Genomic DNA, 19915 nt, shown 5'->3' on the forward strand with positions numbered 1-19915 from the left:
ATGAGTTTAATTATAAAACACTTCACAGAAAGACAGTCCTAAATAATTGGGAAAACATTAATTGCCTATGGGTAGATCCAGTCAGTATAATAAAAATGAAAATACTGTCTAAATTTACTTTTTTACTGCTATGCCAATTAAACTTCTAAAAGAATATTTTATAGAGCTAGAAAAAATTCAGACAGAGGAACTAAAATTCAAGCATCTTAAGAGTAATGATATAAAAAAAGTGGGAAGGAAATGGATCTATTAGTATCAGAGCTCAAACTCTACTACAAAGCAGTAATCATTAAAACAATTTGCTAATGGTTTAAAAGAGAGGTTCATCAATGGCACAGATTAGGGATACAATATGTAAATAAACATAGTGGCATAGTATTTCATGAACCCAAAGATTCCAGTTACTGGGAGAATGGTTAATTTTTTGACAAAAACTACTAGGAAAATGTGATAGCACTCAGGGAGAAATTAGGTTTAAACCAATACTGCATACCATCCCACAATAAAAGGAAGGAGGGGGAAAAACTGTATTGAGAGCTTTATGAAAGAAATGCTCCCTTGGGAATTAGAGTGTTCCTTTTATCCAGAGGGCTTTGAGTGGAGTCTGGATGACCAATTGCCAGGGACACTGTGGAGAGGATGGTGGCTAGCATAATCAACTATAGGTTGGACTAGATGTTCTCTTGGGTCTCAAGCAACCCAATTAAGTATTCATTAAGCAAAAGACTGTGTCTCATCTAAATCAAAGAGGAAAGGGTGGAAATACAAACTTCAAAAATAGTGTGACCTAGTCTTGATTATTAATTACAAGGGTTAATTTTTCAAAGGATGGCTAAACAGCCTGGGCTAGTTATTTATGCTTTTACTTTCCTCTCACTCTTATTAAGCATCTTTGGATCATTGTATTAACATTTGTTTCTCCACAACGAAATAAGAAGGATAAGAATGTAAATTTCATTTTATCTACTATTTGTATGTATAAGGGTATGGGGCAGTTAGGTGGTGTGGTGGATAGAATGTCAAGTCTAGAGTCAGGAAGACTTGTCTTCCTGAGTTCAAATCTGGCCTCAGATACTTACTAGCTGTGTGACCCTGGGCAAGTCATATAATCCTATTTGCCTCACCATCTAGAAAATGAGCTAGAGCAGGAAATAATAAACCATTTCAATATCTTTGCCAAGAAAACCCCAAATGGTGTCATGAAGTGTCAGCTATGTCTGAAACAATTCAACAACAACAAAAATGTATAAGGGTACTGGGGAACCTTCTCTATTCCCGACGTGGAAGAATATATGGTATATATTCACTAATCAGGATAATCACAGAGCAAGTGGAATCTAGGATGGTATTTAAACTGTGGCACTAGTGATATTGAGCCAACCCTGAAAAAGTCCCTATTCTCAAAGGGCATACATTGTATTAGGAAAATAATTATCAAGTAACTTAGGGGTGGTTCTCTAGGTCCAGGGCTTTATCTACTACACAAGTTCATATCATTCCCAACTTGACCAGGGAAATAATGAGGTAATACCAAAGGCCTGAGTGGTTTTCTAGTAGTCACCTACTCAAAGTGGACTTGTGAACTTTATCGGTTGTCTGAAACTGATCAGAGAAACTTATTTAAATTGAAGTGTATTTTAAAGCTAAGGGTCTGTTTTACTGCTCACTCCTTTCTGATTGATATTCCTATAGATAATTTTATTACCCTTAATATGAAATGTTACCAAATCCATGGTGAGTCATTTGGGGGAAAGTTTTCACATTTCCTCTTAATTCTAAAGATGTCTTTTTAAATTTTTAACTTTGGGAAAGGATGTGGCTCTTCTCAAGATAAAAGCCTATCTCCAGAAGAGTAATCACATTAATTCCTTAGGTTACTTTTATGCTTTTTTGTAGAGTTTTTTTTCATCTGGAAGGTTTAATCCAGTTCAAGAAAAGATGTATGAAACTGGTCTTATTCCCTTAAAGTAAAACCCAACAAGTATGTTGAAACTGTGGGGTATAAGTGTAAGGTATTAATATTATTATTTTTAGTAAATCTATTACTGTTGTCAAAATCCTAATTGAAAACTCACACAAAGAATGAACCAAGAAGTTTAAGATATTGGCTTCACAACAAACTCTGATTTTGGAGAATATATCCCCCTGATCCCACCCTAATTTAAGGGCTAGGTGAAATCTTAGAAATAATCCAGTTGAGCTATAAAACTGTACCCCATATTTGTACCCCAAAGATATCAAAGGAAAAAGAAAAGGGCCTATGTGCAAAAATATTTATATCAGCACTTTTTGCAATGGCAAAGAATTGGAAATTGAGGGAATGCTCATCAATTGGGGAATAGCTGAACAAGTGACATATGGCTGTGATGGAATACTTTTGTGTTATAAGAATTGATGAGAGTAGTCTCAGAAAAACAAACAAAAAGACGAAAAAAGACATGGCAATACCTGTATGAACTGATGCAAAGTGAAGTGAGAAGACCAGGGAATCATTGTGCACAGTAATAGCAATGTTGTAATGATGATCAACTCTGAAAGACTTGGTTACTCTGATTAATACAATGATCAAAGACAATTACAAATGAGTCACGATGAAAAAAGGTGCTACCCACCTCTAGAGAGACAGAGAGAACTGATGAACTAAGTGCAAAAGACATATAATTATTTTGCTTTCTTTTTTGTGATATGGGTAATATGGAAATATTTTACATGAAAAAAAAAAAGAAATAATTTACTCCAGTAGTGTCAAACTCAAATAGAAATTATTTCCTCAGCCACATAACTTTAAAAGCCACAAATTAACCTTATATTGAATTATATCTTTAATTATTTTATTAAACATTTCCCAGTTATATTTTAATCTGATTCCAGGGTACTCTGCAGTGTGGGGCCCTGAGTTTGAGGACTCTGAACAAGTCCAAATTCTTCATTTTAAAGATAGATTGAAACCCTTTACTGAAAGGGATGGATGTAGTAAATAGCCAAGCTGGAATGAGAATTCATGTCCTTTAACTATAATTCAAATGCTCTTTCCATACCACTAGCTATCTCTTCTTTAGTCCTATCCTGGTCTTGCCCTGTACATTTAGAGTGGGATTCTTAACCATTTTTGTGTTATGGACCCACTGGACATATAATGAAACCTATTTTAAGCCCTTTCTCCAGAATAATGTTTTTAAATGCATAAAATAAAACAGGATTTCAAAGGGAACCAACTTTCTTAAAATAAAGATATAAATTTTTGCCATTTGATTTAATGAACTCTGGTTAAGAACCCTTGCTCTGGAAGGCACATAAATATCTTCCTGTAGAAGATTCCCTTTGAGGCTTTCCCTTCCCCCACCAAACTCCTACACAAAAATTTCTTTTGGACAATAAGTTACTAAAAAGAACTAGAGCTTATGAAATTTGTCTAAAGCTCGCTGGAGGTATAGGAGGATATATGGCTTCTCTAATTTCTACTTTCTTTCCCTACTTTCATGTTATAGAGCATATCCCTTTAGGACTCCATAGAAAGGCCAAAATGTAGGCACTGGTAGAAATGTAGAGAGCGAATGACTTTCAGATGGAAAAGAAGCATTCCAAACCTTAGAAAGGGGCTGAGGCTAACTGCATATGAAGAGCAGGTGAAACAGCTGTATTTATACCCCTGTATACTGTAGACTGTATTTATACCCCTGTCCTTAGCCTTTCATCTACATAACCAAAGTCTGAGATATAGCCAGCTTTGTGGTGATGTATCACTATAAAATGCTGAGTTTCTTACTGAGGATTGCTCTTAACTCAGAAGAGTTAAGCCCAGCTCTCTCTCACCTTATGCCTGCAGGTAACAGAGCTCAGATCTGATGCTCTGAGTCTAAGAGGCTTCAGCCAAACCTAGTTCAAGGGTTGTTGCCCATGTTGAAAGAGCCAAGTACCCTCTAGCCAAGCCAGTGGCTGAAGGTGATGAATAGACCGCAGGTGTCATCAAAGAGTGAGCCTCAAGAGATACACCTGGCCCAACAACTGAGTAACTTATCCAACCAAGACACAGTTTCCTTCAAAGAGCCAGCTCAGCTGAACTGCAAATTTTTCTGTCTCTAAAGCCATGCCACACATCAACCTTCAGGAGACTCTTCAGAGAAGGAAGGGACATCGAAGCCCTGTTGGTCTGTAGCCCTGAGCCGCCTTGGCCACATGTGTTCCCTGCACATGGGCCTGACTAGCACTGTTATTAAAAATGATGCATATTCTAACTCCCCACTCCCATTAAGACTGTATTTGTTGAAAAATTTGTGCCTCAGGTTTTTTTTAAGGGGGAGGTGCTTTTCTCCCCAGAATAAATACGTTTTACTATGCCACTTAGTAAATGGCTTTGCTAAAGAATTAAGTCTGCTGGCTTGTTAATTAAGGGGAAGCATACTAGTATAGGCTAGTGAGCTATAGGTTAGGAGGACAACCACCTACAGGGTTAGGTCTAGAATTCTGGCAGTAGTAATAGCTGCTCCTCTGGGGACCAACCTGTCTGTGCTGGTGTTTGTTGGGGGAGTAAATCCAGAGTAAGTGCTACATAAGGATAAAATAATTTGAGACGGAAGCAAGCAACTAACAACTAAGATCAGGATATGCTTCATGTAGGAAGTAGCAACTGAACTGAACCATAAAGGAACCTAAGCATTCTAAAAGATCTGGATGAGCAAGGAGTATAGTCCAGACTATGAAGGCACAAAGTGAAAAACTGAGTTTAGCAAAGACTCAGTGGGGCAGTTTGACTAGACCGAAGAGTGTGTGAAAGAAAATCATGGGAAATAAGACTGAAAAGGTGTGCTGAAGTCAAATTTTCAAAAACTGTTCTCAGCCAAGCTGAGAAACTGTTGTTTTATCTTAGAGGTAATAGAGAACTGGACAGCGAGGTAGTACAGTAGATAGAGCACTAGGCCTGAAATCAGGAAGACCTGAGTTCAAATCCGGCCTCAGACACTTGCTAGCTGGCTTGTGACCCTGGCCAAGATATTAACCCCTATTTGCCTCAGTTCCCCAACTGTAAAATGAGGGAAAACTTGAGAAAGAAATGGCACACTACTCGAGTGTCTTTGCTAAGAAAACCCGATGGACAAAGATGTGTCTGAACAATTAGAACAACAATAGGAAGCCACAATCATGGTCATATATGTGAAAGGTTTTTTGGGCAGCTATGAGAAGGAGAGGCTGGAGAAAAGAAAAATTGGAAAGAGGATCATATACTTCAGAACTACTCTTCAGCATGCTGTCCTCTGTCAAGTGTGATTTCCAGGACAGAAAACTGTCATCCTTGCTATGCATTAATCATAAAATCAATGCCAGACTTGCCAAGTAACCTTTACAGTGAGAGATTACTTATGCATGCTTGTCTTTTTGATTAATCAGTTTTCCCTTTGTTATCCCCATTTTTTTTTCCTTTTAGGCCTCAATATCTTCAGAGTATGCATCTCCCTTCCCCTACCCCCTCCATCCATCTCTCTCCTACCTCTCCCCCATACCCAGTGAAGAAGTAGAGCAAAATTAATTTACAATCTACATTTAAATAAAGCTTTTATTTATACCAATTAAAATAATCTCTTACTCTTTACTTTTTCCTCCTCAATATTTTTAATCTTACAACTCAAGGCAGGCGCAACATTTTCAGCACCCATTGGGTAAAAAAGCACTCTGTGAAAAAGGATGGCACAGAAAACGCCATTCTCACTGGAGTGGTAGGGCAGTCTATGGTTTCCCCTCTCCTTTGCTGCTAAGGTTTCGGAACCAAGGTCCTTAATGTGTCCGGTCTGCCTCTGGCAGTCTGATGAAGCTGACAGCCCCCTTCTCAGAAGGCTACTAAATAATTGAAAGAAATGCTAAATTTCAGTTAGAGGCTAAAGAAAATAAAGATGATTTCCCTCAGCCCATACATCATGATCTGGACTAATACAATGTCCTTCCAACTGGTCTCCTTGCCTCAAGTCTCTCCCAACTCCAATCTATCCTCCATTCAGCCACCAAAGTGATTTTCTTAAAATAAAGGTCTGACCATGTCATCCTTTATACCCATCAGTTCCAGTGTCTCCCTTTCACCCCCAGGGTCCAATACAAAATGCTGTTTGACATTCAAGGCCCTTCATAACCTAGCGCCCCCCCCCCGTACCTGTCCAGTCTTTTTATACCTCATATACCTTTATACCCCCCCCCCCATGTACTCTTTGTTTCAGTGACACTGGCTTCCTGGTTCTTCCACCAATATCTCACTTCACTCAGCTCCAGGTATTTTCTCGGCGTGTCCCCCATTCCTGGAATGCTCTCCCACCTCTACTCTGACTACTAGCCTCCCTGGTTTCCTTCAAGACCCAACTAAAATCCCATCAATTACTGGAAGCCTTCTCTAACCTCTCTTAATTCCAGTGCTTTGTTTCTGTTAATTATTTCTGTGTATTTATCCTGTGTATAACTTGCTTTTTAGAAATGTGCTTACATGTTGTCTCCCCCATTAGACTGTAAGCTCCTTGAAAGCAGGGGATGTCTTTTGCCTCTTTTGGAATGCCCCCTAGTCAGCACAGTGCCTGAAATATAGTAGGCACTTGATAAATGTTAATGGATTCATTGGGAAACCAAATCTTGGCCTCAGAGCATCTAAATTTAGAGGGATGCAGCAGTAAAAAGAACAGACCTTTAGCATCTAGTTAGCAAGAAAATTTGTTTAAAAAAGGGGAAACTGGCTCCTCCTGAACTTTTCCAGGGCAGGCCCTGACCTTCTTTCCCTAAATTCTTGGAAAGCAAGGTCCTCAGCAGTGACCTTATGGTGCCCCAGGATCTTTCTCCCCATGTCCTAGTATCAATCTCTCTTTCCTCTACACCACCTAAACCATGAGGCTTTGGGTCTCTCAGTCTGTCTCTCCTCTCCTCCCAACTCCCCTCCCCCAAACCATGGAACCTTGCCTTATATTATAGTGTTCCTCCTGGATTGCCAGTCAATTAAGTTTGCCTTAAGAGAATAACTTTCATGCTGCATATTTTATAACTTTTGGGTGATGAACCTCTCCAGTTTAGCTCAGCTGCTCTTCAGAAGATAGACATTGCCAAGCTCCAAATTTGAAAGATTTTCAAGATTGGCAGACCTTGACAGAGCTGTCCCTCAGCTGGCACATCCTTCAAAGTACACAGGGACACCTTTGCCCCTTGATGAGGCATCTGAAGAAGTTTCAGCAGAAGTCTGCTGTCTATTAATTCATTACATTTGCATAACACTATACAGTTTCCAGAACACTTTCCTGCTCTACTTCTCATTTAACTAATTAGCACAACAACCTTATGAGTAAGATCAGGTATTGGTGACCCCATTTTATTGAAAGGCAAAACCAAAACAAATAAAAAAAAATCCCAAGGCACAAAGACATGCCAATCAAATTGCCCCAAGTTATACAGTTAGTAAATGGTAGGGCAAGATAGTCTGACTCCCAAGTTCAAGGCTACCATAACACACTTATTCTCTATCACTAATGTCAAGGAAAGACATTTTCCCATCACATGTACCTAAATTACTATCGTCAACTAGGAGAAAACAGCCCTTGGCATCTCCTGGAACCCACTAGCTGAAACCATTCTAAATGTACTTGATTATCTATGGGATTCATTTAATCATTATCTTCTTGTGATTTAATTAAAAGACTTTCTGTTCCCTCAAGAAAAAGTCACAAAGTTGATCATACAAATGGGAAGAGTGATGAGATCATAGTTCTAGTGCTGAAAGGCATCCCAAATGCCAACTTCTTCATTTACAGATGGGGAAAATGAGGCCCAGGAAAGTTGAGTGATTTGCCTAAGGTGACAAGGGCAGTAAGTATCAGAGATTGGATGTGACCTTATGTCCCCTGATAATTTCCCACTTTGCCACACTACACTAATAACTGTATGACCATGAGCAAGTCCTTGTAACCTCTCAGGTTACATATATGTAATGTCAAATGGGCATCATAATATTTGTACTAGCTATTTCATAGAATCATAGATTCAGAATTGGGGAAAATCTCATTCTATAGATAAGGAGCTGAGCCACTGAGTTTTAATGGCTTGCTCAAGCTCACAAAGGTGCTGTGTCAGGAGTATTTGAGCCTTCTTCCCTTGATTCCATAACCAGCTCTTTCTCTACTGTATTAATGCTACTTCTTCCCATCCCCACTCCATGAAAGTTAGTGTGAGCAAAGTGTTTCTCAAATCTAAAAAGCACTAGAGGAAGTGAGTCTGTATCATTACTTGGGATACTTTCTAAAAGCTAGTCAAATTTTCAAAGGTTTGATAAAGTTAGTTTTTACTAAGTTTTACTTGTAAAGTTATTTTACCAATCCTTCAAACACCTTAAAGATTGGTTTTTTGAATATGAAAAGTATAAGCAGATTACTCCATGATCTCAAGAGTATTGGGACCCCCTCCTATCACCTCAGTGCCCCCAGGCAACTCTAGGAGACTCTGAATCACAGATATTACTGATGTGCCTTTGGAGATGGGCTTTCCATACTGGGAATTCCCAGTATCATTAAAATCACAGATACAGACAAAAATATATATATATATATATATATATATATAGTTATGAAGGGAGCAGTTTTACCTGTAAAGAACTCTCAGGGGAAACCAGAGGATTTTAAATTGGTGATAAAATTTTCTAAGCATAACAAAGAAATCCCATACTTGTTTTTTAGGGGAGAGCTCGAACGCAGTCCCCCACTACCACAAATTATGCAGTGGATAAACCATCAGCCCTGGATTTAGGAGGACTCAAGTTCAAATCCAGTCTCAGACACTTGACATTTACTAGCTGTGTGACCCTGAGCAAGTCACTTAACCCTCATTGCCCAAGAAAAAACAACAAAACAACAAAACAAATTATGCAGTCAGGTTTCCCAAATTTGGGGAAATCACAGGGATCAGCCCATCTGGAGTGCAATGGACAAGCCTTGTCCTGGGGAAACCACCTTCATGACCATGGAATCACCCCTGCCAGATAAAATCCCATATTTTTAATAGCAGCTTAATAGAGCACATTTTTACAGATAAAGGTACCAACACATTATGAAGCTCATAATTCCCTTCAATGCAATTTGCAGTGATAGCACTACTTATGATTAGGTTCCCAATAACCTTGCTCCCCCTTCATCTTATGCATGTCAAAATTTTATTAAGAATTCACCAATCTGGGGGCAGCTAGGTGGAGCAGTGGATAGAGCACCGGCCCTGGATTCAGGAGGACCTGAGTTCAAATCTGGCCTCAGACACTTAACACTTACTAGTTGTATAACCCTGGGCAAATCACTTAACCCTTATTGCCCCACCAAAAAACAAAACAAAACTGTTAAAAAAAAAAAAGAATTCATCAATCATTTCAGTCAAATTGAAAGTTGAAAATGCTCCCTTCTGTCCCCCAAGAGTGTTGTTATACTAAACTATTTACCAGTAGGTAAAGGCACCCAGGTGGTAGATAGAATGTTTGGCCTGGTGTCACAAGACACAAGTTCAAATCCAGCCTCAGAGACTGTGTGGCAAATCATTTATTTAACCTTTGTCTGCCTCAGTTTCCTCAATTGTAAAATAGGGATAATAATAGTACCTACCTTACAGGAGTGTTGTGAGAATCAGCTGAGATATTTGTGAAAGTGTTTAGCAAAGTACCTGACACATGGGAAGTGCTATATAAATACTACCTATTTCTTGTTGATGATGTTATTTCTAAAATAAGGTACATTTAGCTACTACTAAATTTTAATTCACTCTCGATGTCCTGTGATTTTTCTCAGTTCAGGTGCTCTATCTAATGATGTAGATTGCTACTCTTTTTCACTTTTTTTTTTTTTTGCATGGGGCAATGGGGGTTAAGTGACTTGCCCAGGGTCACACAGCTAGTAAGTGTCAAGTGTCTGAGGCTGGATTTGAACTCAGGTCCTCCTGAATCCAGGACTGGTGCTTTATCTACTGCACCACCTGCCTGCACCCCCACCTTCACTTTTTTACTGACATGGTCTTTAGGAAGTACTATGCCCAAAATATCAGCCCTGTGCAGCCCACCAAGTGATTGTTATCAAGTTGATGGCAAAGTAGGAGGGTAGAATGCCCCACCTTCCTTCACAGAACTCAGGAACTACCTTTTAGACCAGGCCTTTCCTAATTCTTCCCCTTTTCTCCCAAGTAGCCCTCTCTACAATTAGCCAGGTAGGTGCTCAAATAACAGAATGAGGGGCAGCTAGGTCGAGCAGTGGATAAAGCATCGGCTCTGGATTCAGAAGGAACTGAGTTCAAATCTAGCCTCAGACACTTGACACTTACTAGCTGTATGTCTCTGGGCAAGTCATTTAACCCTCATTGCCCTGCCCACCCCCCCCCAAAAAAACTTAAAAACAAAACAAAACAAATAATGGAATGAACTCCAACACTGACCCCCATCTGAAACCTTTTCTGCTTGATAGGATCCCAAAGAGCTCCCACTGTACTGACATTGCCTTTGAAATACCAGTCACCCCTATGCTCTAAAGCATCAGAACAGGATTTGAATGGTAGGCCCCCCAGAACTGATTAGTTACAAAGAACAATACATTACTAAGAGGGTGAATATGTGCTTCAGAGGGTACTGGGTCAAATGGGAGTGCATAGAGAGTGTTTAGTTTCATTCCATTCTTTTCATCATCTTCCACATGCCTTCCTCCATGAAGAGGTATCTTATTTTGCCACATTCTTCTTTCTAGATCCCTCTAGAATGGAGCTAGACCTCCTATGCCACTTCATAAGAGGAAAAAGTTTACAATCTACGCCAACAGTTTAGGCTTTAGGTAAACTCTTCCAAGGTCTATATTAGCCAATATCCTTCCCAGGAAACTTATACGTAATATTTGCAGGGGGTGGGGGTGGGTAGAAAAAAAATCACTTAAGAGTTTAGGCCTGGGGCAGCTAGGTGGCACAGTGGATAGAGCACCAGCCCTGAAGTCAGGAGTACCTGAGTTCAAATCCGGCCTCAGACACTTAACACTTACTAGCTGTGTGACCCTGGGCAAGTCACTTAACCCCAATTACCTCACTAAAAAAATAAAAAATAAAAAAAAAAGAGTTTAGGCCTGGAAGCTAAGTCAATTTCATTCTCATAGCTACAGGAAAAATCATACCAATAAGTTCCATTGCCAAGAACTGCCTCAAAAATATATTCTGTTGGTCATGAAGGGGATTGTTATTACCAGTAGCTCGACACAAACCATCCTCAGTCAAGAGCACTTGATTAAGAACATAGATCAGTGAACCTGTATTCAAATCTCTAAGCTCTGCTGCCCAGATATTCTCTAGAGACTTTTTTAGTACCATAACCTATGATCCTACTTCATTTCTCCAGGTCTGTCTCCTCAACCAAAATGAAGGGGATTGATTAAAATTCCTTCTAGAATTAACGATCTGAGTTCGTTAGGAAAAGTTGTCAGGTTAATTTTCTTAGGATGGAGATGAATGAATCCCAAGTAGATATTGATAGAAAGCTAGTATAGTCTTGAATTTGTAAAATGACATTAGCAACAGGATTTAGAGCTGGAAGGAACTTTGCATCCTTAAGAGGTCTAAATCCATGGCGCTAGGGCTTATTCCTACGTTTCCATTTTGCAGGTGAGGGAGGATACTGGAATGTGAAGGATTAAAATGACTTGGCCAGAGTTGTATGAAGACTGGAAATAAGTCTAGGTGCTCTTAGTTTATAGCACTGTTTCTTCTTAGGGTACTCCTTATAAATTTACCCTCCTCATCATGAGGTTTCCCAAGGAATACAATGGAGATTTATTTGCTTCCAGATTGCCTACTCTCTCCTTCTTGTAACTCTATCCTCTTTCCCCTTCTCCTTCCTCTTGCCTTTTTTCCTCTGCCAGGAGCCAAGGAAGGCATGCAGGAGTTATTTCTCAGGTCCATTTCTCCATATTTCTAATACATTGTACCTTTTATCCCACCCAGAAAAATTTTAAAGTAGTGATGATAGCAGAAAGTAATTTGAGATTCCTGTTTGATCCAGAAAAGTGTGTGGGGTGGGGAAGATTGTGTTCAATCTAGAAAAGCCACAACACAAACTTTTCAGCTAGGTAGAGGACCAATTAACTAGATCAGAAAATCAAGTAATTTCACATTATTCCCTTACACAGATTCTCTTTTCCCATCAAATTGGCCTACTAGCGGCCTCTTCAATGGGGGTCCCCAATTTTTGAAATGTTTTTGCAAAACACAGCTCAAATGTCACCTCCTAGGCAAGGCCTTTTCTGATCCCCCTTCTACTGCACCCCATCCACCACCCCCAGTTACCTTTTTCCCTCTTGAAGAAACTCTGTAGTTACTTAATTATGAACATATATCACTCTAGTAAATGTAAGCGCTTTAAGGTCAATAGATCCAAGAAATAAGTGCCTTGAACATAGCAGGCAGTTAATAAGTGTTTGTTGAATAATTTTAAAAACATTTTCTGGGTTGTTTATGTTTAGTCTTAGTAATTGGAATTCTTTTGGTCCTTCTCAGGGATGCAGAAGGGGATGGATGGTGATAGAATCCACTGCATATTAATCATTATGGATGGTATTCATCCATCAGTATGCCTCCTGTCCAGGGACAAGTGGCAAGGTTTCAGGCTCCCAAGACATGAGAGTTTTTTGATTCTTCATGAGTTCAGGTTCAAATTCTTTGGATTTTCTCTCAGATTTACTAAAACTACTGTCTGTATTTGATGTTTGTTAGTCTAATAGCTTAACTGGAATCAAGGGTTCTTCTAGGGAATGACAAGAGCCAAATTCTAATGTCTGGGAAGCCCTCAGTATGATCGTGAGTCAGAAGTATGAAGTCTTCAAGACTAAAACCAATTCATATGAGTTTAGATCTGCAGCTCTGTGCCATGGAGTAGATTTGGCTCATCCATTAAGTTTTTTTTGGATCCCATCATGAATAATTTTAGCTGTCCCTCCCAGCTTCACCTCAGCTGCAAATTTGATAAGACCGCCTGACATCAATACTTTCATTCAAGTCCCTGACCAAAACACTAAACAGTCCAGGCCAAGGACAGATTGCTGGGATACTTCATGAGCTTTCCTTCCAAGATGACATTGGACCACTAATGAACACTTGGGGGGTGGGGAAGGGATCTTCCTTTACCAGTTGTGAATTTACTTGTTCACATCTAGCCTTCACATTTCCATTTTGTCCATAAGGATGGAATGATCAACTTTGTTAACGCTTTGCTGAAATTTAGGCAAATATATCCATAATCCCACTTATTGACTAGTAAATTTTTCAAAAAAGTCAAATTAGGTGTGTATACCATGACACGACATTGTCTTGATGGAAAGTCACCTGGATTTGAAACCTGGCTCTGCTAATGCTGCCTGTGTGACTTTGGGCTAAGTTGCTTAACTTCTCTGGGCTCTAGTTTCTTTATTTTAAAGGTGATGGGGAGGAAGGAGACAGACTGGATGAACCTCAGGTCCCTTCCAACTCAAATCTATTATCTGGTGACCCTAGTAAGAGCAAACTGGCAAAAGGACAGAATCTGTCATGTCTCTGCCCTTAAAGGAAATAATTTTTCTGCCTAGAACTCTGCACACACTTGGTGCTCAGTACAGTCCAAATTATTGAAAGTAGAGTACAATCAAATAGTATGTACAAGAGCAGTTTTTTCCTCCTTACTCCTAGCCACCTTAACCCAGGCAGGTCCAAGAGATAGTAGCTAAAACTCTTAGTAAGGAGCAAGTAACCCTTATCATCCCCTCCTCCACCAGTTTTTGACCTGCTTTGACTTGCTTTGTCTGGCTCCTAGAAGGCAAAACTTCACTTACCTACCTGGCATTGTTTTAAATACTTAATAAATATCAGTTGATCGATTTTCATAGGATTTCCATACTTCAGAGACCTTCACCCCCAAGTTAGGGCTATAGAATGGCTTCTTAGGTTTGGTGTCTAACCAAAGTTTCCTAGGACTTAAAAAGATGGATTGAACCCCTTCCCCACCTCCAGTCTTCTCCTTTCCCTTCCCTGGGCCTTGCTTCTTTCAGAACTTGTGACCACAAGTCCAAAAGGACCTCAGTCCCCCACTTCCACTGCGAGTCCCCAGCTTCCAACTCTTCTTGGTGGCATATAGAAAGCCTCCTTCCTTTAGTCAATGTCTTCCCCAGTGCTAGGAAGTTAAAGCAAGACACCCTCTGCTAGACTGCAGTAAAGATTCACTGAGTTGGACGGGATTTCAGAGAGGTCCCCTAGTTCAACTTGTCCTTCGATAGGAATCCTGTCTCCATCATCCCCAACAGGTGGTAATCCAAGCCCTGCTTACAGACTCACCTATGCTTCCCTTTCCTACATACCCCAGGAATAAGGAACTCCCAGGAAGCTCTTCCTTATAGCCTAAATCTGTTAGCCTACAACTTCCATCCATTGTTCCTACATCTGCCCACTGGGGCCAGGCAGAACAAATCTCATCTCTCCTCAAGGTGACAGCCCTTCGTATACAGTTATCATGAATCCCCTCACCCAAACCCTGCCACTTATTTCCTTCTCACTTCGCACACTTTTCTCAGCCCACCTCCGCCCCTTCTTCTAGTCTTGTCCCACCCATCCCCCCAAGCCGGGGCGACACTGGGCCTCCCAAATCCAGAAGGCCGGCCTGGATCCCAAGTTCTGGCCAAAGGTCAGGGCACCTAGGACTCACCATCGGTCACCATCAGGTCAGCATCTTCTTCCCCAAGATGCACCTCAAGCAGGAGGGGTTTCGAGTTGCGGCGGGAGGGCTGTAGGCCGTCCAGGAGCTGCTCCTCATTTACGAAGTGAAGTTGTACCAGGTACCGCAGCGGCTGTGGGTCTGGGTCCGGGTCAGTGTCAGCGGCCGCCACAGCCGCGGCCGCTGCCGCAGTCATGGTCGGGGCGCGCTCGCTGTCGCTGCTACTACTGCTGCTGCTGCTGCAGCAGCCGCCGCCGCAGCTCTCGTTCTCCACTGAGCCCCGGCTGCGGCTGATACCGCCTCGGCACTGCTGCGGGAAACTGGGTCGGGGACCGCACACCCAAGACAGAGGAGAAGGAGAGAGAGGGCGGGCGCTGGGCGGCGAAGAACCAATTCAGCATCCAGGACACCTCCCGGCTGCTTCTGGCATCTCCAGGCCAGCGCGGCCTCTCGAGCCCCTCCTTTCTGGAAGAAAACAGCGGCCCACGTGGATGTCCTTCCGCGCGCGTGGGGACAGGGACACTTAGACGTGCCCTCGCTGCACGCCGCTACGCCACGGGTGGGGAGCGCTCTTCAGGCCTGGTTTGGGGCGCTTGGCAAGTACCAGGTGGGAACTCTGGTTTGGAAGCAAAAGGGTGACACCTGCTGTTCATTGGGGCTGCCCTAGCTGACCGACAAAGTGATTAGAGAAGGCCCTTAGGCCAGAGGTGGGCGGGGTTTGGATTGCTAAGGAGGTCAGAGCTCTTTTGGGGGCCGGCGGGCTCCCCGAGCTGAATCCTGTAAGCATATTCAATTCAGTTGAATTTAATTAATTTCAACAAGCATTTATGAGGCACCTGCTGCATGCCAGGTGCTTGAGAATACCTAGACAAAAATGGAACGCTCCCTAACAATCCCACACCTCAAGCATCTTATCTCGTTTATCTACTAGGGAAAACACCCCGTGCACCGAGGAGGAAACACAAAATTTATACAAAGGAATGTGTGCGGGGTGGGGTAGGAGGAAGCTGTGGGGAGGGTGGGTACTAGCCATTCTGGGAACTGGGACAGGCCTGGTGTAGGTGGTGACAATTGAACTGACCTCGGGAGGAGAAGGCATTAATATTACTTAGCAGCGACCTGGCTTCCTAGCCAAGTTTATACCTTTGCTGCTTTGTCCCAATGGCTCTGGGTGAATCAGCAGTGATGCTTCAGAGAACCCGGTGCTTGCGTCATCCATTAAAAGGAGGGGCTTCCTCACCTACCAAAAACTAGGGAGGAAAAACTCAGCAGTTGCTACATAGAGCCCCAAGTCAAAAGCATCCAGGTGTCCTGATAACAGGCGATGCTCAACTTAGCTCTCAGCTCCGCCTACTTGACTCTTCTGTCAGGATATACTACGATGAAGAAAAACTTATGAGAGGCAGCGACCTGAGTTCAAAAATGGTCTCAGGCACTTACTAGTAATGTGACCCTGGGTAAATTGCTTTATCTCTGATTGCCTCTCTTCTCCCCCCCCCCAAGAAATTTACGATCCAAAAACTCTGGTTATGGCATGTCTTTATATATATATATATAAAATTATATGTATATATATACCAGATTCTCATTTTCACCATTTCTGCCTTGGCCAGGTACCTCATGCTGGATTAACATGGCTTTGTATCAAAATCTGGAAGCAACTGTGCAGTGTTAACAAGCTTCCTTAATAAATGTCAGTAGAGAACAAGGAGGATTTTTAATGTCAATGAATCACTCCAAATCAGATCAAGTGGGGCAAAGTTTCCAAAGCATTTTCTCTAATTAGGGATCTCCACAATGCTGATCTAGTCATAATATGGATGATTGGCAATCTATCAGCAATGAAAGGGCACTCCACTTTTGCAATGCCAGGGACACCTCAGTTAAATCCCTTGGTAAATTCCACTTTATTCAGCTGCAAATTGTTCCAAGCCAATGATTCCCAATTTAACATTTCATGGTAAATGAATCCAGAAATCCACTATAAATAAAGAAGATCAAATTCAAAGTTCAACCCCTTATAGAGATGGATCCCTCTCCTCCCATCAATGACAGCCCATCCAGTATGCTATGAATAAGTCAATCAGTTTGAATGTCCCTGATAAAAACAAATATAATTAGAAATATATCAAAGCTTAATTTCAATCCCATTCAAATGTGCAAACCATCAAGTCCATTTGTAATGAAATTCTTTCTGTGAAGAACTCCCATTAATAAAAACAAAAATAAAAAACATTTAAGTTTTAAAAAAATACATAATACATGACAAACCACCTCTTCATCCCTAGTTGATTCTTTGTTCCAGAACTGTAATTAGTTCTTCCAAATCTTTTCTCTTCAAACTGATCACATCACCCCCTCCAGCCACTTTCTCAGCTGAGAACTTTGACATACTTACATGAGTAAATTGAAAGTCACACATGGTAAGCTTTCTATTGTTTTCTTCTCTATCTCTCACAATCCCACTACTTCCTTCTCTAATTTCAGATGGAGATGATCCTTCTTGTCAAGATCACCTTTCTCTATATTTGTTTTCTTTTTTAAATAGTTTATTTTTAACATTCTTTTTTTTATATTTTGTCTTCCAAATTCTCTTCCTCTTTCTAGCATCTCCCCTACCTGTTGAGAAGGCAAACAATAAGATATCAATTATACGTGTGAAATAATGCCAACCATAGTTGCATATTAGCCTTGTTCCAAAAAACATCAAGAAAAATAAAGATAATTTAAAAAATATGCTTCAATCCACACTCAGAGTTCATCAGTTCTCTCTCTGGAGGCAGATAGCATTTTTCAACATGGGTCCTTTGGAATTGTGTTGCATCATTGTTTTGATTAGAGTAGTTGTCTTTCACAGTTGATCACTGTTACAATATTGCTATTAGTGTGTACAATATTTTCCTGATTCTACTCACTTCACTTTACCATAGTTCATGTCTTCCCAGGTTTTTCTGAAAGCATCCCGCTTATAATGGCACAATAGTATTCCATTGTAATCATATACTATAACTTTCCCCAATTGATGGGCATCTCCTCAGTTTCCAATTCTTTGTCACCACAAAGGAGCTGCTGTACATATTTTTGTACATATAGGTCCTTTTCTTTTTTCTTTGATCTCTTTGGAGGGTAGTTGCTGGTGTGCACAGGATATATACAAGTGTATGTACAGTTTTATAGCCCTTTGGAATAGTTCCAAATTTCTCATCAGAATGGTCATACCAGTTTACAACTATATCAATAATTCATTAGTGTACCTATTTTTCTACATCCCCTCTAGCATTTGTAATTTTCCTTTTCTGTCTTGTTAGCCAGTCCAATAGGTATGAGGTGATACCTCAGAGTTGTTTTAATTTGCATTTCTCTAATCAATAATGATTTAGAGCATTTTTTCATTTGACTATTGATAGCTTTGATTTCTTCTTCTGAAAAATTAAACATAATATTTAAGGGGAAAAGATGGCTATTCAATGAAATAGGAGATGAAAACTTTACTAATGAAAAGCCCAGAACTAAAAAGAAAATTCAGCCTACAAATAAGAGACTCAAGAGAAGCATAAAAAGGTAAAACATGTTATTCAATAAAGTGTAAATGTTTACATCCCTACACTTGAAGAAGATACTTGTAACTCTTGAGAACTGTATCTTTATTGGGACAGATAGGAGGAGTACACATAGACAGAGGGTGTGGGTATAAGCTGATTTTGATGTGATGATATTAAAAAAAATAACAAAACTTAAGGGGTAGCAAAAAAGGATTATACTGGGAGAAGAAGAAAAGGAAGGCAGAATGGGGTTAATCACATCACATGAAGAGGCAAAAAAGACTTATTATGAGAGAGGGAAAGAAGGGAAGGGATGAGCATTGTTTCAACCTTACTTTCATATGATTTGCCTCAAAGAGGGAATAACAATCATACTCAGTTGGTTTAACTTAGCCCATGGGGAAGAGGGAGGTGGTGATCAAAGCAAAACACTGCTGATATGGGACAGGGGGAAAGAAAAGAGAAAAGTATAAACAAGGAGGAAAATAGGATGCAGAGAAATACACAGTTAGTAATAATGACCATAAATGTGAATAGGATGAACTCTCCCATAAAAAGTAAGTGGATAGCAGGGTAGAGTAAATAAATTTCATTCAGTTCCCTATATATTTAAGAAATGAGACCTTTATCACAGAAATCTGCCCCAATTTCCCACTTTCCTTCTAATCTTGACTGCATTGGTTTTATTTGTGCAAACTCTTTTTAAATTTCATGTATTCAACATTTTCCATTTTATTTCCTGTGTTCTTTATCTCTGGTTTGGTCTTTTTTTGTTCCTTTCTCCATCCATTTGACAGGTAAAACTCTCCATATCCCCAAATGTGCTTATAATATCACCCTTTATGTCTAAATTGTGCACCCATTTGACCTTATCTTGGTATACATTGTGAGATATTGATCTCGATTCATTTCTTCCAAAGTGCTTCCATTTTTCCCATAAATTTTTATCAAATGGTGCATACTTGACACGAAAACTTGGATCTTTGGTTATATCAAACCCTAGATTACTATGGTCATTTACTACTGTCTATTGCGTATATAATATATTCCATTAATCTACTACTTTATTTCTTAGCCAGCAGCAGATTGTTTTCCTCATTTTCACTTTTAATATAGTTTGAAATCTGGTACTGTGAAACTACCTCCCTTCACATTTTTTATTGATTCCCTTGATATTATTGATCTTTTATTCTTTCAGATATTGTTTTTTTCTAGCTCTATAAAATAATTCCTTAGTAGTTTGATTGGTATGGAAATGAATGATTAAATTAATTTAGATAGAATTGTCATTTTTATTATATTGCCTTGGTTTGCCCATGAACAGCTGATATTTCTCCATTTGTTTCAATCTGTATTTGTGTGAAAAGTATTTTGTAATTGTGTTCATATAGTCTCTGGGTTTGTATTTAAAGGTAGGCTCCCAAGTATCTTATATTGTCTGCAGTCATTTTATTTTATTTTACTTTAGAAAACTTTTATATTTTATTTTTCCAACTACATGTAATAACAATTTTTAACATTCATTATATTTTTTAGTCCTAAATTCCCTCTTTTCCTCACTCCTCTTTCCCCTTCTTGAGAAGGCAAGAAATTTGATATAGATTGTATACATGTGGTCATGTAAAACATATTTCCATATTAGCCATGTTGTTTAATAAAACACAGGCAAAAAACCCCACGA

General features: G+C 40.0%; 1 protein-coding gene and 1 non-coding gene across 4 annotated transcripts in view; both read right to left on the reverse strand.

The window, feature by feature from the left end:
* The window catches only part of LOC122736007 (histone-arginine methyltransferase CARM1-like), a 271431-nt gene extending 256232 nt beyond the window's left edge, over positions 1-15199 (reverse strand). Inside the window, exon 1 of one of the 3 annotated variants that reach the window (XM_043977993.1) lies at positions 14684-15199. In XM_043977993.1, coding sequence (XP_043833928.1) covers positions 14684-14888 — 205 coding nt within the window. In that variant the 5' untranslated portion in view covers positions 14889-15199. The remainder of the gene's footprint in view (positions 1-14683) is intronic. The other 2 variants (XM_043977980.1, XM_043977985.1) reach the window with 2 other exon arrangements.
* On the reverse strand, positions 8830-8997 carry LOC122737667. Its single transcript, XR_006354476.1, has one exon. It is a non-coding gene; the product is annotated as a U1 spliceosomal RNA (small nuclear RNA).
* Positions 15200-19915: the final 4716 nt, after the last annotated feature.

This window comes from Dromiciops gliroides, chromosome 1 (genome assembly GCF_019393635.1).
Source record: "Dromiciops gliroides isolate mDroGli1 chromosome 1, mDroGli1.pri, whole genome shotgun sequence".
NCBI classification, from domain to species: Eukaryota; Metazoa; Chordata; class Mammalia; order Microbiotheria; family Microbiotheriidae; genus Dromiciops; species Dromiciops gliroides.